Raw genomic sequence first — 20,402 nt, 5'->3', positions numbered from 1 at the left:
AGTGTGACTCCAAACACTCTTTCTTGCCTACAAATGTTCAAGATGTAGGCAAGAAAGATTTGATGCAAGAATTCCTTCCCAAGCGAGACACGATGGTGCAGACCTGTAATTCTACCACATTGGAGGCTGAAGTAGGATTGTGAATTTGAGCCAGCTTGGGTTACCTAGCAAGAGCTAGCCTCTGAAACCAATGCCAACTTGGGCCTAGCGGTGTAGGCCTGTATCCTGGCTACTTAGGAGGCTGAGGCAGGAGGATTGTAAATTCAAGGCAAGCCTGAATAGCTTAGAGAAACCGTCTTGAGAAATAGCTCAGTGACAGAGTATTTCTCTGATATGTGTGATTCCCTGTGTTCAACTCTTAGTTTGGGAAAAAAAATTCTACCTCCAATCTCTGAACAATATTCAGTATTGTATCTGATCTTCTTAACTTGTGATATAAACATCATTCTAATTTTGGAGACTATTTTAAAAATCTTATGTTCTTAGCTTGGCAGAGTCTTTGGAAAGGCCAGTGCCTTTTGTATCACTGGGTTTATTATTGTCAGTTCACCAAGCCTGGGCCTCAAAGCTTGGTGGGGAGAGGGTAAGGAGAATCCTAGTCCCAAAGGTCAGTCCAGAGCTGGGCTGCTGGCCAGAAGCCTGGTTTTGTGAGTGGCCACAGCTAGACTCTGCTCCAGACCACAGGGGCTAAAAGGGTGGGTTGGGAGTGTGCATGTGGCTTGGTGTTCTTGGCTTCCTCCAGCTTCGCTGAGGGTATATGCAGCCTCAGGCCTGTGCCTATGCTCCGGTCATTGTACAGGTCTCAGCATGGACTGTACCTGACCATGTGACTGGGCCTGACCTAAAAGAACCCAAGCTTCCTCTTCCTGCCTTCCTACCTAGGGCCATTCCTCCTGAGACCTTGGAGGGATGAGGGGGGTGCCTGGGATTGGGAATATTGCAGGGTCTAGAAATTCAGACGAAGTAGGCATCTCCCTTGAGGCTCCCTGAGTAGGTGGCTAATTTTAGGGCATACATAAACACACACACACATCTAACCTTGCCTGTATTTGGAATCGCCTGAGGGGTTTTAGAAACAGTACTGGGGTCTAGATGCAATGGCCAGGGATTGTGATTTAACCGGCATGGGATGGGGCCTTTCTGTTTAAAAAGTTCAGTACTCCAAAGTTTGAGAACTACACCAACCCTCCGTTTTCCTATCTTATCTGGAGTCAGGGGCACCTTCACCGAATGCAGTCAGCTGCCCAGTGGTTCAGTAGGGAACCTGAGGCTGTGTGGACAGCTGGGAAGGGACGAGCCTGAGCACTTTGAGGCCCGCTGTGCCCGGGAGGACAGGCCTTCAGGAGAGGTATGAGGAATGTGGCCTCAGGTTTTGTCCTAGGAATCCTACTCTGGCACCCTCCTCCTAAGTTCCAGACGGGACAGGAAGTGTCCGGAGGAGGTGGAAGTGATTGGCAGTTGGAGGCTCCAATGGGCCGAGAGCCCCCCCTGTTCACCTCTCTCGTTCTATTGGCGCCTGGAGGAGCCGCCCCGACTGCGGGAGTCCAGGGAAGGAGGGAGTAGAGGCCGGGGCAGAGGGCGAGGGTGGAGGGCGCTGGCGGCGGCAGCCGCGGAAGGTGAGGCCTGCTGGGACCCGGGTGTTGACTCCCAGGTCCTGCCAAGAGGGGGCGGGGCCGGGTGGTGTGTGATCTGAAAGGCAGGGAGTGACTGATGGACTAGGAGTGTGTCTGTGTGAGTTCGAGGCAGCGTCTGTGTGTGACGATGTCAGGGTGTGAGGCTCTGGAACTGGTGTCATCTGGCGTATCTGTCAGTGAACGTGACTGCGTTTGAGAGTGTGATTGTAGCTGGGTCTGCTTGCGGCACAGCGACTGTGGGAATGCGGCTGTCAGTGGGCAGTTGTTGTGTGTGTGTTTGTAAGAGGGGCAGGGACCTCACCAGGGAGTGTGTCTTGGGAAGAAGCTCCGTGGGGGGTCTTAGATTTCATCTGCCAGTGTGAGAGTGGGTGGCCGGGTTTTTGTGTGATAATGAGTGACTTCAGAGGTAGGAAGAGCAAGAGCGAGCCTTGTGACCGTGGTGTGTGCTATACCCTAGCCTAGGCGGTGTGCGAGTGAAGCTGTGTTCTTATATTCGGGGAAACTTCAGTTGTTGGGGGAGACTGACTTCTACCCAGCCTGCAGCATAGACAGATCCACCTCCATTGCACATGGCTGTCCTTCTTCCTCTGCTCAAGATTTGTGAGGGGCTGAGAATGCAGCTCAGTTAGAGAGTGCCTGTCCAGTGTGAGCCAGGGCCTGGGTTCCGTCTCCAGTGCTGAAAGAGTAAGTCCCGTCGCTGGTCCACTGCTCTTATTTGAGACAGGGCCACGCGTATCCTAAGCCTCTGGATTGCTGGGATTACAGGTGCGGCACATCTGTTTTTATAAGTGCTGGGCATCAAACCTCGGGTTTTGTGCATGTTAGGCAAGCTCTGCCAACTGAGCTCCATTCCTAGGCCCCCTGGTCTAGTGGTGTTTCTGTTTTCGTGCCTGACTCCGTTTCTTTACATTTCTTCCGCTGTCCCCATGATTATCTTCCTGGAGAGATTTTATCTCTCTCACAGCTTTTTCTCCCAGGTGTCTCCGTGTCTCTGCTTTTCTAGTTCTGACGGCAAGCTGTCTCTCAGTTTCCCTATGCTTGATTTCCCTGTTTACTCTTGTTTCTGGCCATACAAGGGCTTGTAACCTTGACCCAATGCTGATCTGTCACTTAGAGCTCCTGTGAGCTCCTTATGGCGAGGAGTCGCTTTGAAGGGAGCACTGCGAGCCCCCTGCACCCCTCCCCCCCACATAGCGTGTATGCCTTTGTGTCAGTGGGACCACTAGTAGACTGAGATGTGTAAATGTGTCTGGGTCTGAGTGTATCAGGGTGACTGACGACTGTGAGTGACTGTATCTAAGAATATGAGTCTGAGGGTAGCCGTGACTCCAGTATATCTGGCACCAAGGGATCAAAGGCATTTCCTGGTGCTGAGGCCCAACGGGTGGAGGGGAGAATAGAAATAAATGGCTGGAACTTCCAGGGAAGGGGGGAACTGGACTCTGGCCTTTCCTTATATTCTCCAGTGTGAGGCCTGTTTTCCCCTGAAAACACAGCCAGCCCAGCTGTGCGCGTAGGGAACATTTGTTGGAGAATGGAAAGAATAGGAATGAGTGTGTGTGTGTTAATTTTTTTATTGTGCCCACATGTGTTCAAGTGAATATCCTTGTGTTAGTTAACTGTATCCAGCGAGTCCCTGAGTAGACATGGTTTTGGTGGTTCTTCTGGTGACAGGGATAGAGGCAGAAGCAACCCTTCTCTCCCTCTTGCTGGTCCTGGCTGTGTCTCTGGCTTCCTTTTCCAGCTTGAGGGGGGCGGCCTCTTCCCTTCCCAGGCCCTGGGGTGGGAGGGAAGGAGAGAGGAGGGAAGAAGGGGTGGGAGGAGGGGGCCTGGCTAGGGGTGGCTAAGCTCAAGGCCCAGAGGGGGCGGGGCAGAGAATGGGAAGGAGGGGGTGGTTCTGGGGTCCCAGGACTGAGTGGAGACAGTGCTGTAGCCTGTAGAAGGAAGTCTTGGAGGCCATGGACACTCAGCCACTGTGATTATCGAGGTAGGGCGAGGCTGAACAGGGTGAATGGGGCTGGGGACCCTGGGGGTGGGCCAACAAGACATTCAGGGTGACACAGATGTGTGAAGGCCTCATTCTGTTTTACTCTGGAGGGGTCTTCTGGCACTCTGACTAAGGCCTTGCCCTCTGCCCCTTCCTTGCTCCCTTCAATCTGCTGCTGGGTCTCCAACCCAGAGTCCTTTCTCTCAGCACCCCGCTCCTTCCCTGCATCCCTGCATGCACATTTCTCAGACTTGAGTTCCTGCTGCTCCCAATCCAGACCTCTTGCACACTGGCCCCCACTGCCATCGCCTTTGGTCCTGAACACTCCCCCCCCCACTTGCTGCTGTGGCCCCCACACCAGGCGCCTGCTCCTGCAGGCTCCCAGCTCCCCTCCCTTCTCCGCCACCCTGTCTCCATCTCCATCTGCTGGCTCCTCGCCTGCTCTCAGCCTCTGGCAGCAGCCAGGGCATCTGGATCCGCTTAATTCTGCAGCCCCAGCCTGCACCCTAGCTCTATCCAGCCTCACAGGCTTGAGACCAACAAGATTTCAAGCCAGGCCCATCTGAGTGGCCCAAGTACTAGAGTAAGAAGCCAGGCCCAGGCCAGAGGCTTGGCCTCCAGAGCAGGCTAGGCCTCATGTTGCGATTATAGGGCGCATTTGGACCCATCATGCCGGCTCCCTATCTTAGGGTGATGAGGTCTCATCTCATTATTTGCTGTATGTTGGCCAGAGGCAGTAATTAGCTTTGGTCAGGCTGGTGGCGAGTGCCAGAATTCCCAGCAGCTGGATTGTATGGGTTAACGGGAGTGGCTGAGCCAGTGCCAGTCCTTGGTGCCAGGGGTGGGTGCCAAAGGTGATGTGTATGTGTGTGTATGTGTGTGTGGGGGGGGATGCTGGCATAGTCTTTTGCCTCTGGCTTTTGTTCTGGGCCCTAAGCCCAGGACTGAGATGAACTCTGTGTGTGTGTGTGTGTGTGTGTGTGTGTGTGTGTGTGTGTGTGTGTGTGCTTCCGTGTGTGCGCACAAACACACACAAGGACAAATATATATTGCACTGGGTATATGGTGGAAAGGGGACTTCAGGTTAGAGTCCTCAGTCATTTCCAATAGCTTCATTTCTCCTGATGCTTCAGTTTTCCGTAAGGAAGCTCCAGCTTTGGAGAGGATGAGCCAGGCTCCTAGCTCATCGATGGGCAACTCTTTTTTTTTTTTTTTTTTTTTTTTTTTTTTTTTTTTTTTTTTTTTTTTTTTTTTTTTTTTTTTTTTTTTTTTTAAAGATTTATTTATTTATTTATTATGTATACAATGTTCTGCCCACACACATCCCTGCAGGCCAGAAGAGGGCACCAGATCTCATTACAGATGGTTGTGAGCCACCATGTGGTTGCTGGGAATTGAACTCAGAACCTCTGGAAGAGCAGTCGGTGCTCTTAACCTCTGAGCCATCTCTCCAGCCCCTCGATGGGCAACTCTTAAGCCTCCTTTCCCCCCACAGATGAGCAGCAGCTGCTCAGGGCTGAGCAGGGTCCTGGTGGCTGTGGCTGCAGCCCTGGTGTCTTCCTCCTCCCCCTGCCCCCAGGCCTGGGGTCCTCCAGGTAAGAAAATGCCACTCTGGGACCCCCCTCAGGAGACTTGCTCTTCTCACTCTGGCCCATTCCTGTGGCCCAATCCCCCCCCCCCCCCATTTCTGACAGCCTGGGTCCCTTCTCTATCTTGTCCCCTGATCCCCATCATGCTTTGACCCAGCGACCCCCTCCCCCACACCCAGGGCTTAGCAGCTTGCCCCTCACCCTACCAGTCTCATGAATGGGAGGTGGGTACAAAAGAAGGGCTTCACCTCAGGAATGCCCTTCACAGGGGTCCAGTATGGGCAGCCTGGCAGGTCCGTGATGCTCTGTTGTCCTGGAGTGAATGCTGGGTAAGTGTTCACCTACCTGCTAATCTCATACTCATGATTCTTTCTTGACCCTGTCCAGACCTCATGTTCCCTCCTGTTCTTGCTGCTTCTGGCCACGATCCTTGCCTCTCTGTCCTAACCCTCCGACTGTTCTTACTCAGTAGAAAATTCAGCCAGTGTTGGGGATGTCGCTTAGAGGGCTTGACTGGCATGTATAAGGCCTTGGGTTTGATACCCAGTATCAAAAAATCATCAATTAGTTAACTAGCCAGTATGTTTGAGTTCCTGCTAAGTGCCTGGTCTGTTGTCGGCTCTGAGGTAACAGCAAGATGCACGTCCTCAAGAACTTTCACCCTAGTAGGGAAGACAGTAAGCACTCAAGAATCTTGCTGGGTCAAAAAGCAGCAGCCACACATGTACAGGTTAGAGTAGACGCACTCCTGACAGAGGGAACAGCTTGCGAAAATGCCCTGAGGTGGGAATGGCCTCAGTCAGGAGGAGCAGAGAGAAAAGAATGTGGCCTGTGGGGAAGGAAGGGTGAGGTGATGAAGGAAAAGAAGGCAAGAGCTAGACCACAAGGGCCTTTCTAAAGGGAAGGGAATTGGGGTTTAGTCTCTTCCTTTTCGTTTTTATTTTATTACTTTATCTATTTATTTTGATACCTGGGAGTGGTCTGGAGCTTGCTGTGTAGCCCAGACTGGCCTTAAACTCCTGAGCCTCCTCCTCCAGCCTCCTGAGATGTTAGGCACGCACCACCACACCAGGCATGGGACTGCGGTTTATTGCAAGTGTGCTCAGAAGCTCTCGGAGAACAGTTGCATGGCCTGACTTAGTCTCTCCCTTTCATCACTTCATCTCGCCTTCAGGACCCCAGTGTCCTGGTTTCGGGATGGGGAGTCGAGGCTGCTTCAGGGACCTGACTCTGGACTAGGACACAGACTGGTCTTGGCCCACGTGGACAGCACTGACGAGGGCACTTACATCTGCCAGACCCTGGATGGTGTATCTGGGGGCATGGTGACCCTGAAGCTGGGCTGTGAGTTAGGGAAGGTGGCCGTGCGGAGCCATCGGATTCCCAAGGGAACCTGGGACCTGAGCATGCCCTCTGGGATAGGGAGGAGCTAGGGACGCCTCAGTCTTCAGCTGTACCCTCTGTCTCCAGTTCCCCCAGCTCGTCCCGAGGTTTCCTGCCAAGCAGTAGACTATGAAAACTTCTCCTGTACGTGGAGTCCTGGCCAGGTCAGCGGTCTGCCCACCCGTTATCTTACTTCCTACAGGTATGTGTGCCTGTGCAACTGGGGATGCTGGCGTGATATGGGTGTGGCAGACAGGGAGGGAAGTTCTGACAAATTATCAGAGAAGGCAGGGGGCCCTCTTTTCCTCCTGACCTCAGATGACACCCTTTCTGTCAGGAAGAAGACCCTGCCAGGAGCTGAGAGTCAGAGGTAAGACACGAGAGAGAGACACTGGGGACTGTAACTTGTGACTTATTTGCAAAACCCAAGACCATATCCTCCCTCCTAGGGAAAGTTCATCCACAGGGCCTTGGCCATGCCCACAGGACCCTCTAGAGGCTTTCCGATGTGTGGTCCATGGGGCAGAGTTCTGGAGCGAGTACCGGATCAACGTGACTGAGGTGAACCCACTGGGTGCCAGCACGTGCCTTCTGGATGTGAGGTTACAGAGCATCTGTGAGTACCCCAACCCCTGGTCTCCTTCCAGATTCCCATCACAGAGACTCCAGACAGACTCACACCCCCCCTTGCCCCAACTTCCAACTAGTCCTCTCCTTTTCATACATAAAGACCAAGTAGTAAAGAGATGGGTTCTGTACACACTCCAGAGCAGCGGTTCTCAACCTGTGGGGGCCACATATCAGATATCCTGAGTATCAGAGATTTACATTATGACTCATAGCAGTAGCAAAATTATGGGTATGAAGTAGTAATGAAAATAATTTGATGGGGGCAAGAGGGTTCTTCACAACATGAGGAACTGTATTAAAGGATCACAGCATTAGGAAGGTTGAGAACCACTGTCAAGTGGCTGCTGCCACTGCCCACAAGTCCTTGGCTGCCTAGCTGACTCCTGCTTCTAGGCCCCATGCTGAAGGCAGCCCAGTCTCATGCTCTGCCTGTCCAGGGGAAAGGCTGGCTGGTCCCTTTCCTTCTTGATCTGAGTGTGGGAGGGGAGAAGGCAGTAACACTTAGGTTGGAATTTGGGTCAGTGAATCTTCTGTGGATGATAAGTTTCATATCACTCAAACTTATCAAAATCCTGCTATTGGATTGCTGCTTATTTTATAACAAGGATGACAGACAGATCCTGAGGCTGAGTGATGGAATTTGACATTTCCCCTCCCGCTGGGAGGTGTCTGACTAAAGCACCTTTACGCACACACTGCACACACTGCCACACTGCCCACACTGCACACGCTGCCACACTGCCCACACTGCACATGCTGCCACACCACACACACTGCCCACACTGCCCACACTGCACACACTGCCCACACCACACACACCGCCCACACTGCCCACACCGCACACACTGCCCACACCGCACACACTGCCCACACCGCACACACTGCCCACACTGCCCACACTGCACACACTGCCCACACTGCACACACCGCCCACACTGCACACACCGCACACACTGCCCACACCGCACACACTGCCCACACCGCACACACTGCCCACACCGCACACACTGCCCACACCGCACACACTGCCCACACTGCCCACACTGCACACACCGCCCACACTGCACACACCGCCCACACTGCCCACACCGCACACACTGCACACACCGCACACACTGCCCACACCGCACACACTGCCCACACCGCACACACTGCCCACACTGCCCACACCGCACACACCTGCCCACACCGCACACACTGCCCACACCGCACACACTGCCCACACCGCACACACTGCACACACCGCACACACTGCCCACACCGCACACACTGCCCACACCGCACACACTGCCCACACCGCACACACTGCCCATACTGCACACACTGCCCACACTGCCCACACTGCACACACTGCCCACACTGTGGGCAGTGGTGAGGAAGGGAGGAGTACCCGTCACTTACCCTGGACTTTGTGTCTGGCTGTGCTTAGTGCGCCCTGACCCACCCCAGGGACTGCGGGTGGAATCAGTACCTGGTTACCCGAGACGCCTGCACGCCAGCTGGACATACCCTGCCTCCTGGCGCCGCCAACCCCACTTCCTGCTCAAGTTCCGGTTACAATACCGTCCAGCGCAGCATCCAGCCTGGTCCACGGTGAGGTCTGCAGTGTGTCTCAATCTTGATCTTCGGGTTCTGTCTCTGGCTTTGAGATCTTGAATGTTCTGCATCGCTTCCAGGCGTTGACTGGTCTCAGAAGACCCAATTTCCCCCCTATATAGTGTTCCCAGGTGTCTTTTCTGGCTGGGGCTGGGCAGGTTCTCTACTTACAACTTAGACCACACCCTGAGAAACCATTTTTACCTCCAGGTTGAGCCCATCGGCTTGGAGGAGGTGATAACAGATGCCGTGGCTGGGCTGCCCCATGCGGTACGAGTCAGTGCCAGGGACTTCCTGGATGCTGGGACCTGGAGTGCCTGGAGCCCAGAGGCCTGGGGAACTCCGAGCACTGGTGAGAGACAAGGACAAAGAAAAGGGCAGAGCCCTTACCCCAAAGCAACTGTCAACCAGACAGTTTTACACACACCCTTGTTACGGTCTTTCGACACTGCTATTACTGTCCTACACTATAGCCCTGATGCCTGCAGCCCTACCCTAACCTTAGCCCCGAGTCTACTTCTGCACTTAGAGACTATATGTCTGCAAGTCTACAAGGCAGATCCCAGAAACTGGCCACACCCTTTGAAACTGCCTCTTAGGCCCCCATCTCGAACCTAGGTTCTAGTCCTGCCCCTGCCTTAGGAAGGCAGAAGCTTCTCTGTATACTTCTCAGGTTTCATCTTCCTTCAGGTCCCCTACAGAATGAGATACCTGATGGGAGCCAGGTACACAAACAGCAGCAAGAGGCAGTAGTCGCCCAAGAGGACGGCCCCACCCCTCCAAGACCTTCCTCACAGTCAGACCCAAGGCCACTTGGTAAGTTTGGGCCGATTGGTGAAGGTCTGTGGAAGATGGAAGTCCTAGAGAGACGACATCACCAAGCATGGTGGCTAACATTGCTCTCCCAGTGACTCACGACCTTCTCCCTCAGATCACAAGGACCCCTTGGAGCAAGTGGCTGTGTTAGCATCTTTGGGAATCTTCTCTTTCCTTGGCCTTGCTGTTGGAGCCCTGGCTCTGGGGCTCTGGTAAGTGAGTGCCACTGGTTCCTTAGCTGTAACCCCCAACAGCTGCTTTGATGCCCAGAGACCACATCCATTCCCACCCGCAGGACCTCCTCCTGTTTACTGCCAGCTGAACCTGCCTGGTTTCGGAACCCCTTCCGCCACCTGACTGTGCTCTCCCTCCTGATTTTCACTAACCCCTCACCCCTTGCTAATATATATCCGCTTGGAGGAGATGTGGGACTGGGGGAACAGCTGTCCTTTTGTCTTCAGGCTGAGGCTGAGACGGGGTGGGAAAGATGGACCTCAAAAACCTGGGTTCTTGGAACCAATGATTCCGGTGGACAAGCTTCCAGGTGAGTAGCACTTAGTAATGTAGGCCCCCACTTGAGTGTCTGGCTTAAGAACCTGATGCCCTAGTGATTTTATGTACCGGGATCATGGGAGTTGGGGCTCCTCGTTTTTATATCTAGACGAGGGGAAGGGGTAGACCTTTCACTCTTGAGTACCTGGTCCCAGAAATGGGTCTCTTCCCTCTCAGAGTATTGGGAATTCCAGGTAGCTCCCTTCATTTTCAAGGTGTTAGAACTGGATCTCGCCCCCTCCCCCTTAAATGTCTTGGATAAATGCTTGCTCCTCTCCCTGATTTGAAAAAATTAAATTGTATTATTACTGTGTTATGTGTGTATGATATGTGTGTGCAGGCACATATGTGCCATGGCACATGTTTGGAGGTCAGAGGACCTTGTGGAATTCTTTCCACCTTCACGTGGGTTCCAGGGATTGAACTCAAGGCATCAGGCTTGCTTGGCACATGCTTTACCCACTGAGCATCTTGCTCCCCACCCCCTAGGCCCAGAACTATTTCTACTTCCTTATCTTTAGGGTGCTAGGGCTCCCTCAAAAGTACCCCCGCCCCGGTTCCTCCTCAGAGTGTTCGGTTTAGGAATGCTCCCCTTTTATTCTCAAAGGATGTCTGGACTCAGTCCTGCTGTTGCATGACTTGCTCCCTGCTCTTCTAGGAATCCCAAACCTGCAGAGGACCCAGGAGAACTTCAGCTGATTCCACCTGTAACCCTGTCAGGCTAGGGTGCTTAAATGGGCAGGCAGAGAGAGGCAGGGCAGTGGATCCCCATGGATGGAGGTCTCGGAAGTTTGAAGCCCTTTTGAGACCCGATATTCCAAACGTACTGCCAGCTCAATGCTGTCTGAACCTCTGATGTTATCCTTGAGGTGGAAGTCCACTTGAGGAATGTGTGTAGATGTGTGTGTCTGTGTCCATCTGTGACTGTGTGTATGTGAGATAAGGGACATACATTCTCTGTATGTGTGTATATAGATGCTTGGAGAGTGTGTGCAGACCTTGGCCTTGGCCCTTGTGGGGACTGTGAAGAGTTGAAATAAAGAGACCGAAGAAGTTTTTGGAGTTTACTGTCTAATGTTGTTTTATTAGTTTTGTTGTTGGGGGCTCGAGTACATTTTCATTTGTAGTTCCAGATTTAAGTTGGGTAGTCCTCTGGACCCTTTTTCCATGGCGCTCAAACCACCGAGCCAGGCTACGGTTCTGAGGATGAACACAAACACTGCGCCGAGCCAGGTGAAGCCTGGGAAGGGAAAAATCCAAAGCTATGCCCGGATTTAGGGCATGAGCTTAGGTAGGGTTCAGGGGTTGGGGGCAAGAATCAGACGAAAACTTGAGTAGGTATCAGAATTAGCATTGGGGCTGGGATTGGGATTAGTATGAGGTGTTCTGACTGAGGCAGTTAGAGGTATCAAGGTTGGGGGCAGAGCTCACACAATAGCCTGAAGGTGACAGTCCCCATCAGCCTCCTGCAGTTCCACATGGATGATCTTCCTCAGTAGCTTGTTCGGGAGTGGTTGTCTGTAGAGCTGAGTACAGCAGGTAGTGCTGGAGGGCAGTGGCAAGGCTGTAGAACAATAAGGTCATGTCTTCAGAAAGGTCTAGACCCATGGCTGCTCTATTAGATAGCTGGAAGTGGAACTTTCTGGGCCCCGTCCCTTCTAGTCCATCCACTCATCGTTCTGTACCCTCCAAGAACTTACCTGCTCCAGGGTCCAGGCTCAGAAGCAACAATATCACCAGGAGGCTGCTGGTGGGTGAGAGCCCCTCCATGCCGCTCAGCCTAGATACTTCTTTCTTTCTCCTCCTCACCCTACCTTTTATCTAGTTGCGTTTTGCCTGGGGCACTAGGTGAGTCAGAGACAGGTGGCAATACCTTGCTTATCTTGTGATACTCAGTTCTAACTCTTGGCCTGCTGTCACTGACCCCATCCCTTCCAAGACTGCCATTTCCCATGGGCTCCCAAGCCCTGGACAGAGAACACTGAAGAGAGGTAGTGAATGGTGTAGGGGCTGACGTTACAGTGGCTAAGGACAGCCACGATTCACTGGGCACCTACTAATGGGCATTTATACTCATCCCATAGCCACACATTCCTAAGTCATACGTTGGTCACGTAACCCCATAAAGTCACACCCATGACTGTACAATCATAGACAAAACCATACAGCTCCAGTGATACACAAAAGCCCCACTGCCATACACTTGCATTTCCACAATCATTCCTCTGTACTACCATATACTACAGACATATTCTGACGGAAGAGTTTATGGGGGAGGAACAGAAGCTAGCACTAACCTGTCTTCATTTTCTCCCTACTCCCTGCCCTGGCCTGCCTATGTTATCAGGAGAAATTGATGGGACTGGGTCCCTAAAACAGACTCTTCTTGGCTAAGGGGGGAAGCGCGATGGATAAGGAGGAGAACCCCAAGCTCTTTGATGCCCGATTGCTGATGTTAAAACAGGTGAAAGGGGGTGGGGTATCGTGGCACATGTCTTTATTCCCAGCACTTGGGAGGCAGAAGCAGATCAGTCTCTCTGAGTTTGAGGCTAGCCTGGTGTACATAGTGAGTTCCAGGCCAGCTGGGCTACACAGTGAGACCCTGTCTCAACAAACAAACCAACATCCCAGAAGACGATAAAGGCCCTCTCCCAAATCTCACCTTCTTGCTTCTCCTTAGTCTTGTTCCACGGATGCCAGCTTGTCAGTGGGAGCCCGGGGGTTTCCAGACATAGTCTCTGGCTTGTTGGAGACATCAGACTCAAGAGCTAAGTTAGGTCTCTTTTGATTCAAATTCCATCCTCTTTACACTCTGGGCTTGAAGGAATATACCTCTCCCAACCCAGGTTCAGAAATCCCCATTTTCCCAAACTCTGAGCACCCCATCTACTTTTCCCTTCTTTCTCTTCCGTGCAAAATTCCTGCTCATCTTGAGTCAACTCTTTCTGTAAAGCTGTGAAATGCTGGGGGTGGGGCATGCTTGTTGGGTTAATGGCTCAGACTCCTAATCCGGGAATGTCAATTTTCAAGTCCTGTTCTGGATTTGAAATATAAACTGAGCCACAACCCTAAGAACCCATCTCTTATCTCTATGTTGTATTTTCTGCTAAGAGGCCAGTCATTCTCTGTAGATAAGCTCTTGGGATAGGGCTGCCACTGGCTCTGAGCAGCTTGCTCTGCTATAGCTAGGTGAGACTCTAAACCTTGCTCCCTCCTGACAAGGTTGAGACCCAAAGACCCTTCTGGACATTGTCTCAGAAGTCTTCTGACTGTCTGGGAGGATGTGGACCCAGGGCTAGACAAAGCATTTGATGTAGACACTGAGGAAATGGCTAAAAGTTCGTACACTTTTAGTATTTGAAAGTAACCACAACCCAGGGGTCACTCATCTGGAATTTTTGGTACCCAAGGCTTCAGTGTATCTCTCTTACTCCCTGTCTAGACATTTGTCCCAAGGCTTGGGTGTAGCATCAAAGAGAGAGAGAGAGAGAGACAGAGACAGACTGACAGAGAGGAGAGAGAGACAGAGAGATAGATAGATAGATTCTGAGGAAATCCCCCAAGTTGTATCATCTTGCCTTATATGTTTTGTTAACTAGTTGCCTGCCATTTGTGAGCTCTCCTGTCTTGTCAATCCAGAGATCTTTGGAAGGCAGAAACATTTTCCTGGCTGTGTACCCATCTCTCCTTTTTTGGCTTCTCCCAAGATAGGAAGGCCAAGTCTTCTTTCCCAGCAAAATCTGCTATGACAAGGGCAGTGCCAGGCCAAAAGTGAGCTTTGGGCTCAGCCAGAGTCCAGGCTGTCTCCATAACTTAATCATCAGGTGTCTTTTCTGGTGCTGGAGTTGGCGTCTATGAGGAGGTAAGGGGAGCAGCCTGACTCTGGCCACTATAAGAGTTGGTTCCAGAGTGATTTGGGTTGGATAAAAAGGGGCGGCAGAACTCTTCTGGGGATGCCAGGTATCTTTAAATCTGGGATCAGGGGCTGGCAAGATGGCCATGGTGCCAAGCCTGAGGACCCGAGTTAGACCCCTGGAACCCATATGGTAGAAAAAGAGAACGGACTCTCACACGCTGTCCTTTGACCTCTGCATGCACATGCACTGTGGTGGACACACACACACACACACTCGTAATTTAAAAAAAAAACAACAAAAAAACTGGGCTCGGACTGGAGGAGACGGTTAGGGGTTTCAGCTGTAGGGAAAGGCCTTGGACCCTTAACCCTTGTCACTCCCCTGAGGTAGACCGCTAGAGGCAGCTTCTAGGAATAGGTCTTTCCTCTCGCTGACAGCTGACTTTGGCTAAAATGTTTTAGATCCACTCCCAGGAAGAGAAGATTCTTCAGGCACTTGGCAAAGTTCCGGCTAGAGGAAGGCAGTAACAGCTGGAGTTGTGGGAACACTGATAAGTGGCAGAAATATGTGGCCTACTGTGTAGGTGCTATTGGGGAGGGTGTGTCGGGGTGGCAGGGAGCCAGTCACTGATAGTAATTGGAAGCCTGACGATAATTGGGGGCCCTTAGGAGCAACGGAGGCCTTGGCATGCAAGGGCATCCTACCAGGGAGGGACGCCCTGCGAGTAAGAAAACAGCAGGTGTGGAGTGGGATTCCCAGCACCAATGGCGGCTGCGGCGGTAAAGTCAGGAAGGCAGTGGGCGTGACTTTAAATCTTTAATGCACCGGCTGTCTGTGCAGCGGCGGTGGGGGTGCGACAGAGGAGACCACGACCTGAGCGCTGGGGAGCAGGCCTCAGGCCGCTCGACAAACAGCTCATTAGGCCCCGCAGAGGCTCCAGCTTCTGCTCCCGGGGGTGCGCCGAGCTGTAGGGCGACCCGACAAGGACATGAGGCGGGGCAGGGGCTCCTGAACTCCCCCACATCCGTCCTCCGACACTGAACCTCGTTCACGGCCCCCGCGAGATCGCAGCCCCCTCACCTCCGCTCCCTGCGCCACATTCGCAGCCAAGGAAAAAAGTAGAAGCAGCCCCAGTAGATCCTGCAAAGAGAAGGCAGAGCCGGACCGGGAGGGGCGGGGCTGACCCACAGACCCCACCCCTGGAACCTAGCCCGCCAGCAAGCCCCGCCCCCGGGGGCTGGACATCCGCAGCCCACGCCCCACGAGGGCCCGCTCCGCCCGCCCCAGGACGCGCACCTTCCCCCACCCCCGGCCTAATATCCCTCCCCCGCACCACCCGCCTCCACTCACTCCTCCTCCGCTTCCAGCGCCACCTCGTATCTCCTCAATCGCGACATGTCCCGGGCTCCGAACGGTTCCTGGGGAGCAGCATGATACGAACACTTATTCCCAGCCGCAAGTCCCCTTCTCCATCCTTCCTAGGACGAGTCTGAATCGTCCTCAGGTACTCTGAGGCAGGTGGCCCCCCGCAAGCCAATTGCCACATCGGGGCAGGATGGGATGATGATATGGTAGTCACTGGAAGTTAAGGCGTTAGAAGGACGGCTATCTAGGGACCCGGGCGTGGAGTCGTCCAGGAGAGCGGTCTGGCAGCAGTGGGGCTGGGTCATTTAGGGCCCTGGATGAAGATTTTTCAGGGGCTGGAGTCACCTGAAGGGGGGCTCAGGGGTCGGCACAGCCTAAACTCCCCGCCCTCCCTGGCTCCGCCCCGGAAACGGACCGTTAACAATTACATCACAGGGATACCTTCGCACTCGAGGGGTGGGGCTTGCGTACCACCCGGAAGGGGAGGAGCCAGTTCTTCGTCGGAGGAGGAGGCGGGTTCAAAATGTTGCGCTGAGTCGTGGCCCTGTGTTTTGTCACTGAAGGGGCGTAGTCAGGAGTTTATTAAGATGCTGGATACGCAGGACCCTCTTTCCTAGGGACGGAGTCAGATTTTAGAGTTCCACACGTTGGTAGACTGTGGCCTTGGCACGAGGCCGCAGTAAAAAGTGCTTTGGGGCTCTCCTCACAGGGTCTGTCCCCCACCTCCCCGCCCCGCACCCCCACTTTCCTGACTTTGACCCTGTCAATTGCTTTTCTTGCTTGCCCAGTGGTTCTTGAATGACCTCAGGACAGAAGGAATAGACCCCCAGAGAGAACACAGCCTAGACTAGCTAGGGTAGGGAAGTATTTCGTAGTCAAATCGTCTAATGGTCAGAGGGTCGTCGCTCCTCTCGAGCTGAGACAGTGATTTTTATTTTTTCCGTCATTTAGTCAAATGCTATTGAATGTCTAGGAAATGGTGTGCCCATCTTACTTATATTAGATTTTTAGCTTGTTGATGAGCGTCTTGGGAACTCTTCTTGTAACGGGCATCTAGAGTGGAACCGTTGTTGAAGACCTTCCTTCCCCTTAGGTCTGTGGAGCCTGATGCTTTGCGGTGTTAACTGTTGGAACTGAATGCAGTTGGAGTTGGTAACAATACTTTCTCATTGCGTGGATTCCGCGCTGTCTTCCTGTTTGTGGAAGCTTTTGGGGAGGGGTCCCTTTTAAACTTCTTAGTAGGTGCGTTAGTTTCCTGCTCCTTGGTTTCTGTTCTGACAGTGCCAGCAGTCAGGAGTTTGAACAAGGCGTATGGTGGGAAGTACGGCATAACATCTTGCAGACGGCTGGAGTTTGGATCCCAGCACCCACATTGGGTGGCTCACAACCACCTGTAACTCCAGCTCCAGGGGGAGCTGATACCTCTGACCTCCAAGGACACCAGCCCTCCTCTGCATATGCTCCCTCATAATTAAAAATAAAATAAATCCCAACCAATGCACATAAAATCAAATTAAAAATAAAACAACTCTTTAAAACAAAAAGTTGTGTGTGTGCATGTGTGTGTGTGCATGTGTGTGTGTGTGTGTGTGTGTGTGTGTGTGTGCGCGCGTGCGCGCGCGCGCATTGTTATCCTTAGGGAAAGTTTGCAGTACTGATCTCTGAGGTATTTAAACTGTCATTCTCAAGGGTGGGAGTCAGGATTTGGCACAGGGTTAGAGTAAAGAGCACTCCTTACCTTCACTCTCCTGCCATGATGGACAGACTGTAACCTTGAACTGTGAGCTAAAATAAACCCTTTCTCCCTTAAGTTACTTTTGTCAGAGTATTTTATTTTATTTAATTAATTTATTTAGAGACAGGGTTTCTCTGTGTAGTTTTGGTGCCTGTCCTGGATCTCGCTCTGTAGACCAGGCTGGCCTCGAACTCAGATCCACCTGGCTCTGCCTCTCGAGTGCTGGGATTAAAGGCCTGTGCCACCACCGCCCGACTGTCAGAGTATTTTATGAGAGCAACAGAAAAGAACCCAAGACACCCCACCTCTTCCCTGTAGTTCTGAGCTATGTGAGGGTTGGAGGAGTAGGGACGACAAGACAGTCTCTCACTTTCTGGGAGCACACTCACAGGAGCAGGGCAAGTCTGGAGAAATACACCTCTCAGATTCCCCAAGGTCTGCCCAGACCCACATAGCCATCATCTAACTCCACTCCTCCTGGGGGTAAGCAATGCCAAAAGAAAATTCTTTAAAATCAGATCCAATCTGATTTTTGCATTTCTGGTTGCCAAGATTTTACCCCCCTGACCTGGCTGTTCCTGCCCCTCTCTTCTTTTGACCCATTTTCTATGTTCCGTAGCCGCCGGGAATCAAGAGATGAAAATAGCCCCCTTTCTACCATGCCCTCCCTATCTTGGCGACTGAGGGAGTTTTGAGGAGAGAGGTTGGTGGACCCACAGAGAAGCAAGGGAAGTAGGGGTGAAAGAGACCTGGAAAACAGGCCCAGGAGGCATTGGTTACCAACCTGTCTGAGTTCACTGAGAAAAGTGCATAAAAATTACATAAGAGGACTCACAAATAGGTAGAAAGGGACAATGGAAGCCTGGGTTCATTGTGAGTCAGGCCTCCAAGGCTGTATTTGCCCAGGACACATGGTGTCTTGTCCTATACTGCACTTATGCAGCCACTGGAGGACTCTCGAAAGGAAGCCACATCTGAGGTGATGTGATTTGCCGTGCTATAGTGTTGAAATATTTCCCGTTTCTGAAGATGGCTGTTCCAGTCTGCTTGTCTCAAGATATCTCATTCCTAGCATATTCTGTGGCTATTCTTGAGAACAAGTTAGAAATGGGTGAGTGTCCAAGAGCACTTGGAGAACTGTCCTACAAGACTTAAGAAAGATTGGAGGGGAAAGGCTCTGAGGAACACTGTTGTGGGATGCTAGGCTCTTTTCTATTTTCTCAGCCTTGGAATATATAGTGTGATGGATTTAACTGTGGTCTGCATTTTTCTGGTCTTTCTTCCCTCTGTCTGTCTACTCATGTCTATATATTCACCAATCTTGACCCATTCTTTCCTCTTCCATTATTCTTTTCACCTTTTAAAATACCTTCATCTCCATGTCCACTGATCAGTTATGACATTAACATTTGTTGATCCTTAAATGACAGTTGCCATACTAAATACTTCAAATTGTCTCATGACAGCTCGTGAAATAGATTGCTTGAGGGCTGTTTTGTTCATACAGGCCACTTCTTTTTCTCTTTCTTTTCATTATCATATTTATTATTATTATTATTATTATTGACAGGGTTCTGACTGTGTAGCTCTGGCTGTCCTGGAACTCCTTATGTAGACCAGGCTGGCTTTGAACTCACAGAGATTTGCCTGCCTTTACCTCCCAAGTGCTGGAATTAAAGGTCTGCAACACTGCATCTGGTTCTGACTTATTGTTTTTGAGACAAGGTTTTGCTATGTGTTCCAGACAGGCTTTGAACTCATGGCAGTCTCTATGCCTCAGTCTCTCCTGTGCTAGGGTTATAGGAGTTTGCCGTTTATATGGTAGTGGTGGTGGTGGGAGCTATCGACCACAGTGCTGTGATGCCAGTATGCCAATCTCTGAACACTGTGATAAAGACCTGAGCATTTAACACAAGCACGACTAACTAACCAGAGCTTTGCATGATATTTGAAGTTTGGATGCAGGAGGGCCAGTGTTTCGGTTCGGTCTCTATGAAAACTTAGACCTGACAAAGCACTGAGGCTAAAGAGGCTGAGTGTTCAGATCTAAACAGCCATCTGTATCAACCCTCTCTCCCCAGCTATGGCTTGGGGACCACAGTAGAAGAGAAGTGGAAAGAGCATCAGAGCTGGAGGATGGGGAGGAAGACTGTGCAGCGCAATTTTCTGACCGTGAATGACGTGGCTAGCCCACTCATGAACGCGCAGAAGCAGTGGTTACCCGCGTAAGACCTTCAAAAGATTCTAGCCAAAATTCTGTCCCAGATGGGGTAGATGATCCCCAGCCCCCATCGCCCCCTACTGAGGAGCTGTTGGCGGTTGGTAGCTGCCAGGGGAGGGGGAGTCTCTGTTTTTGAAGGATGTGACCACTGGCAGGTTTCCCGTGCTCTCCTGGATGGCCCCCCACACCCACACCCACATTAGCAGCACTAACTGGACCTGGTGGGTTATCAAAAAAAAAAAAAAAAAGTTGGGAGGCAGGTATGTTGGAGGGCTATGGAGGAGCTGGAGGAAGGAAGTGAGGGTAGATATGATTATATTTTGTTGTACACCTGTATGGAATTCTCAAGAATAAAAAGAATTTTTTTAAAAAATCAGGGAGCTAGAGAGACTGCCGAGGACCTGAGTTTGGTTCCAGTATCCATGCCTGATGGCTCACAACTGCATGCAGCTCCAGCTCCAGGGGATCCATCACCTCTGACCTCCGAGGACATCCAAACACATGTGTCATAACCCCCTGTATACACAAGTAAAAAGATAATAACACTAGGTCTAAAATAACCCCTTAGACCTAAGGTGTCTAGTGGCCATGTTTGCTGCTTCTAGAAGAACAGAAAATGACACTCTCCTACGGTAAGAATAAGACCCCACACAGAAAGAGTGAAGAGAGGAATTGAGGTAAGATGTGGAGGTGAGAACACTCCAATCCTTGTATGACTGGTGGTCAGGGTCTTTCCATATCCTTGACTTCTTATCCAAAGAGTTGAAAATAGGAGCTCGCCCACCTTTGACAAGCAGCAAGGAAATTATTCAGACAAAACAGTAGAAAAGATCAGAGTACCGCGTAAGAGAGCAGCCAGCCACTTGAGTGAAGGTCCTCAAAGGCCCCAATTCTTTTTTTCAAATTTATTTTTATTTCGTGTGCATTGATGTTCTTGCCTGCATGTATGTCTTAATGAAGGTGTTGGACCCCCTGTAAGTGGAGTTACAGACAGTTTTATAAATTGCCATGTGGGTGCTGGGAATTGAACCCAGTGC

The 20,402-nt window shown here is 51.6% G+C and overlaps 2 protein-coding genes across 5 annotated transcripts; one reads left to right on the top strand and one right to left on the bottom strand.

The window, feature by feature from the left end:
* The first annotated feature begins 63 nt into the window (after positions 1 to 63).
* Il11ra (interleukin 11 receptor subunit alpha) lies at positions 64 to 11,249 on the top strand. 4 transcript variants are annotated; one of them, XM_052716200.1, is made up of 13 exons: positions 64 to 1,348; positions 5,117 to 5,216; positions 5,479 to 5,539; positions 6,385 to 6,554; positions 6,681 to 6,795; positions 6,931 to 6,963; positions 7,043 to 7,209; positions 8,673 to 8,821; positions 9,030 to 9,171; positions 9,510 to 9,635; positions 9,751 to 9,847; positions 10,097 to 10,179; positions 10,846 to 11,249. In XM_052716200.1, exons 1-13 carry the CDS (start codon positions 1,130 to 1,132, stop codon positions 10,884 to 10,886), a joined length of 1,503 nt encoding a protein of 500 aa, XP_052572160.1. In that variant the 5' UTR covers positions 64 to 1,129; the 3' UTR covers positions 10,887 to 11,249. The 4 variants fall into 4 exon arrangements, with proteins under 4 accessions (XP_052572160.1, XP_052572163.1, XP_052572161.1 ...); XM_052716201.1 differs by lacking the exon at positions 64 to 1,348 and adding an exon at positions 1,364 to 1,616 and having other exon boundaries at positions 8,653 to 8,816; XM_052716202.1 differs by lacking the exon at positions 64 to 1,348 and adding an exon at positions 3,556 to 3,621 and having other exon boundaries at positions 8,653 to 8,816.
* A 1-nt stretch (position 11,250) lies between these two features.
* Positions 11,251 to 15,856, bottom strand: Ccl27 (C-C motif chemokine ligand 27). Its single transcript, XM_052716212.1, is given in 7 exon segments — positions 11,251 to 11,333; positions 11,335 to 11,427; positions 11,619 to 11,751; positions 12,850 to 12,929; positions 15,125 to 15,184; positions 15,395 to 15,462; positions 15,755 to 15,856. Coding segments are annotated over 6 exon segments (474 nt in total). The 5' UTR covers positions 15,442 to 15,462; positions 15,755 to 15,856; the 3' UTR covers positions 11,251 to 11,272.
* Between the last annotated feature and the right edge of the window lie 4,546 nt (positions 15,857 to 20,402).

Source organism: Peromyscus californicus, unplaced genomic scaffold (assembly GCF_007827085.1).
Source record: "Peromyscus californicus insignis strain IS unplaced genomic scaffold, ASM782708v3 Scaffold_5__1_contigs__length_169319896, whole genome shotgun sequence".
Lineage (NCBI taxonomy): Eukaryota > Metazoa > Chordata > Mammalia > Rodentia > Cricetidae > Peromyscus > Peromyscus californicus.
Note: the sequence above shows the minus strand (reverse complement) of the source record. Positions and strands in the feature narration are given on the sequence as shown.

Bases quoted from the DNA above. Each gene is read 5' to 3' on its own strand.
- Il11ra (XM_052716200.1), top strand. From the start codon at position 1,130: ATGGGGCCTTTCTGTTTAAAAAGTTCAGTACTCCAAAGTTTGAGAACT. The intron at 6,964-7,042 runs GTAAGACACGAG...CCTCCCTCCTAG, and splicing joins CCAGGAGCTGAGAGTCAGAG to GGAAAGTTCATCCACAGGGC. The intron at 8,822-9,029 runs GTCTGCAGTGTG...TTTTACCTCCAG, and splicing joins CCAGCCTGGTCCACGGTGAG to GTTGAGCCCATCGGCTTGGA.